The 3,603-nt window shown below is 33.7% G+C and overlaps 1 protein-coding gene across 1 annotated transcript; it reads left to right on the top strand.

Moving 5' to 3' along the window:
• The first annotated feature begins 2,449 nt into the window (after positions 1-2,449).
• Positions 2,450-3,272, top strand: LOC110698659. Its single transcript, XM_021876150.1, has 2 exons — positions 2,450-2,753; positions 2,840-3,272. Exons 1-2 carry the CDS (start codon positions 2,573-2,575, stop codon positions 3,049-3,051), a joined length of 393 nt encoding a protein of 130 aa, XP_021731842.1. The 5' UTR covers positions 2,450-2,572; the 3' UTR covers positions 3,052-3,272.
• Positions 3,273-3,603: the final 331 nt, after the last annotated feature.

Below are 3,603 nucleotides of genomic sequence, written 5' to 3'. Positions count from 1 at the left end.
TCGACCTACCTCTACTGCCAGCCGACCCTCCCTTTCCCCTTTATCCCCGCCGGCGACCATCACTACCTTCTTGATTTTGAAAAACCCTAGAAAATCGATTTGAGGGTTTTTTTTATTTCGTGCATCTTGCTTGCAATTGATGCTTGTTTTGGCTTTGATTATGTATGTATGTGATATTAGGGTGATTTAGAAGCAAATTGCAATTGATTTGGACTTGATTTGAGCATGTTTGAGTAATTAGAGCCAAAAATTCGAAGCGAGGTGGTGGTCACCGACGGGGATAGAGAGCAAAGGGAGGGTCAGCCGGTGGTGGAGGTAGGTCGCTTGAGGTGGGGGGATCTGGGCGGCGGGTCCGGTGGGGGAGGGGGTTGCTGCCAAGGGAGGAGGAAGAGGAGGGGTGGTTGGTTGGTGGTTGGGGGTGGTGGTTTTTTATATATAAATTGAATCTAATTATTTAGTAATTTGGTGGGTTAGAGGTTAATTAGAAGAAATGGGAGGAAATTAGAGTTTAATTAAGTTAACTAGAGGGTAATTAAGGAAATAGGTTTCCTCTTGCAATAAAAAATGAACGTGGTGGTTTTTTTTTACCAAAAAACTTTTAAAAGGTTTTTTTTTCCGCAAAATGGTGCTTTTAAAAGGTTTTTTCTCACAAATTTTCTTTATTTATTTACACTTTATCTGAATTGAAGCAAATAGAGGAAAAGGAAGAGAAGGGAAGGAAAATGGAGGGATGATTAATAGACCTGTCAATCGGGTCGGGTCACTCCGGGTCACGGGTTATTTCGGGTCGGGTCACTTCGGGTCACGGATCGATAAATAATCAGCCCTAAGTCCCTAACCCAAAGTTTCGGGTTTGGGTCAACCCAACGAGTTTAGAACAATTTTTTATTTAATTTTTTTTGGCTGGTTTTTAGTAATTTCTAATTTTTCAAGCTTTTTTTTTTCAATTTTTTAATCGAACATTTTCACCATATTATTTTTAGCCATTACATACTACGTAATTTAAATCGTCACCATTTCGTCAAAGTACATCAATTCCTAACTAATAAAAAATGATAATAACATTAAAAATAAAACTTTTAAACATCCAAAAGTTTAAGGTGGAGGCCAACATTATTATATATGTGCAGTATAATATCTCGTTTGACATAATATTAGTAGACCTGTTAATTGGTGGCATGATGGTGATGTGGGTTATGCGGATGCAATTAGTGTGGGTTGGTAATTGGTGTAAGATCGAGGTGATTGGTGTGGATTTGAGCAAGAGTTATATAAGATAGATAAATGAGAAAGAGATGAAATGAATGTTCGATGCTAGACAAATGATCAAACTTAATCAATACACTAATATTAATTATCAAATAAATATTTTTTTATTTTTAAAAAAAATGCCCATAAAATCGGGTTGACGGTTCGGGTTTGACCCACAAATTTGCTGGTCAAACAGGTTCGGGTTAAATCGGGTTACGGGTCAAAAAAATTTGTTCAAAACCCACAAAAACAAGTCGGGTTCGAGTTGGGTCGAAAATTGACAGGTCTAGGGATGAAGTATGTTTTATTTGAATAACAGATAAGGAAGGAAGTGAATTGGAGGAAAAATAAATAGAGAGATTAAATTATAAGAATTTGATCTCTCTAATAATAAAGAGTTTTGGAAGGAAAACTCATTTTTTTTTCCCTTCCCATCCCTTCCCCTCCCTCCCATTCTTTTCTCTCCTTTTTTTCTATCCAAACACACTGTTAATCTTATATGATTCCAGTGACAAGTTTTATATCCTTTAAGTATCTTTCCTTTCAAAGAAAAAATAAAACATAGATATATTACTTATCTACTTTCCTTCCCCCTCCCCTTATGAAGGATTTTACAAAATCAAGATGTTCCCATTTACAAAGTACTTTTTTTAAAATTATAATTAAAGTGATGACTAAATATTTATCGTCTGTATTACGTATCTTCCGTTTCATTAGATCCTAAGATCGAAATATATAATCTTGATGGCTCTATGGTTACAAATTTGAAATCTATTGTAGCAATTGGTATCGTGTTTAAGAAGAATAAAAATAGCTAGATAACTCTGAGAATACATAAATAGTGAAAAATCAAAGTAATTCACTTATTCATATTTAGGTAAGTACAGTAAAACTGATTCATATTTGATTACTCAATTTAAAATACCAGACTTGATACAATGGTACCCAAGATTTACTAGAAATCACTTATATCGATTTGATCCGATCCAAACAATCGAGTTTTTACATCTAGAAACGGAGGAGAGTGTGCAACACGAGTACTACATGGGCCAAAAAACTAGTATTAAAATTCAAATAATACCTAGACCACCAATTTAGTACTCAAAAGGACCCACATTCACAACTAAATGAAATTACTCGGATCCCCCCAAAATCCACCCCATCCACATCCACTCACTATAAATCTTCATACTTTCTTCCCTAAAATCTTTGCTTCTTGCTCAACCCTCGCTATCTTTCTCTCTCTCTCTCCTACAATTTGCAACCACCAACTAACACCTATCTTTCTCTCTCTACTTTCTCTCTCTTCAAAACAATAAGCATGACTTCCTCTGTTATTACCTCACAAAGTGTAATCTTGACAACTGCCATGGCAGTTTCAGGAGCTGTAATCTTGCTTTCTCTTAATCGAATTAGAAATCTACCAACAACCCATCAAAATTCATCTTCTAATTCACAAACTTATCTTCCTCCTCCTTGTTTACGATCATGTTTATCTTCTGGTAATTCAAGTTTTGATTTACTCTGTTTTTCCCCCTTTTTTTTTCATTTTTATATGGTTCTGATTTTGCTCTGTTTTTTGTTGCAGATGATAAAAAGAAGAAAAAGAAGAAGAAAAGGGTGAAATTTGCTGAGAATGTTAAGGATCATAAGAGTGAATTAACCAAAATGATTAATGGGAAAAAAGAGAAGAAAGTTGAGATTTTTATTGATGATAAAATTCCAGAATTTCGTCGAATGCCGGCGAATCGAGCTGCTCTATACCAAGGAATTTTGAGGGATAGAGTTCATCGAATTTAATGTTCTTATCAATTTTAATTTCAAGTTTTAATTTTTAGATTTAATCTAAATTAACAACCTTTAATTTTCTTTTTTTCTGGGAAAAGTAAGTTTGTGAGGTACATATATATAGCCACAGCAAAAGCAAACAGTTCAAGTTGGAATTTTGTATAGTTTTACTGTAATTTGCATTGATGAATATTAGTTTTTTAGTTTATTTATCTATTTTTTTTTCTCTCTCTCCTTTTTTTTGTTTTTTTTTTATTTTTTGTTTTTATTATTGTTTAAATGAAAAAAACAGAGGTGTTCTAGAAATTGAATTTTGGCAGAAATTGATTAACAAGTGTTTGTGAATTTGCTGCATGCAATATTTAGACATTAATTTTGGATTTGAGGAAGTTGGAGAAGACAATTTGAGTATGAGTTTCTATAATATCTCACCACTTTCTTGGAGAAACTTCCGCAAGGAAAATATTACTACCTCTGTTTTTTATTACTCCCTCCGTCCCTTATTTATATGTCTATTTCTCTTTATGTGAGTAATAAATGTTAGAAATAGGCATATAAATAAGG

Source organism: Chenopodium quinoa, unplaced genomic scaffold (genome assembly GCF_001683475.1).
Source record: "Chenopodium quinoa cultivar QQ74 unplaced genomic scaffold, ASM168347v1, whole genome shotgun sequence".
Taxonomy (NCBI): Eukaryota; Viridiplantae; Streptophyta; class Magnoliopsida; order Caryophyllales; family Amaranthaceae; genus Chenopodium; species Chenopodium quinoa.
Note: the sequence above shows the minus strand (reverse complement) of the source record. Positions and strands in the feature narration are given on the sequence as shown.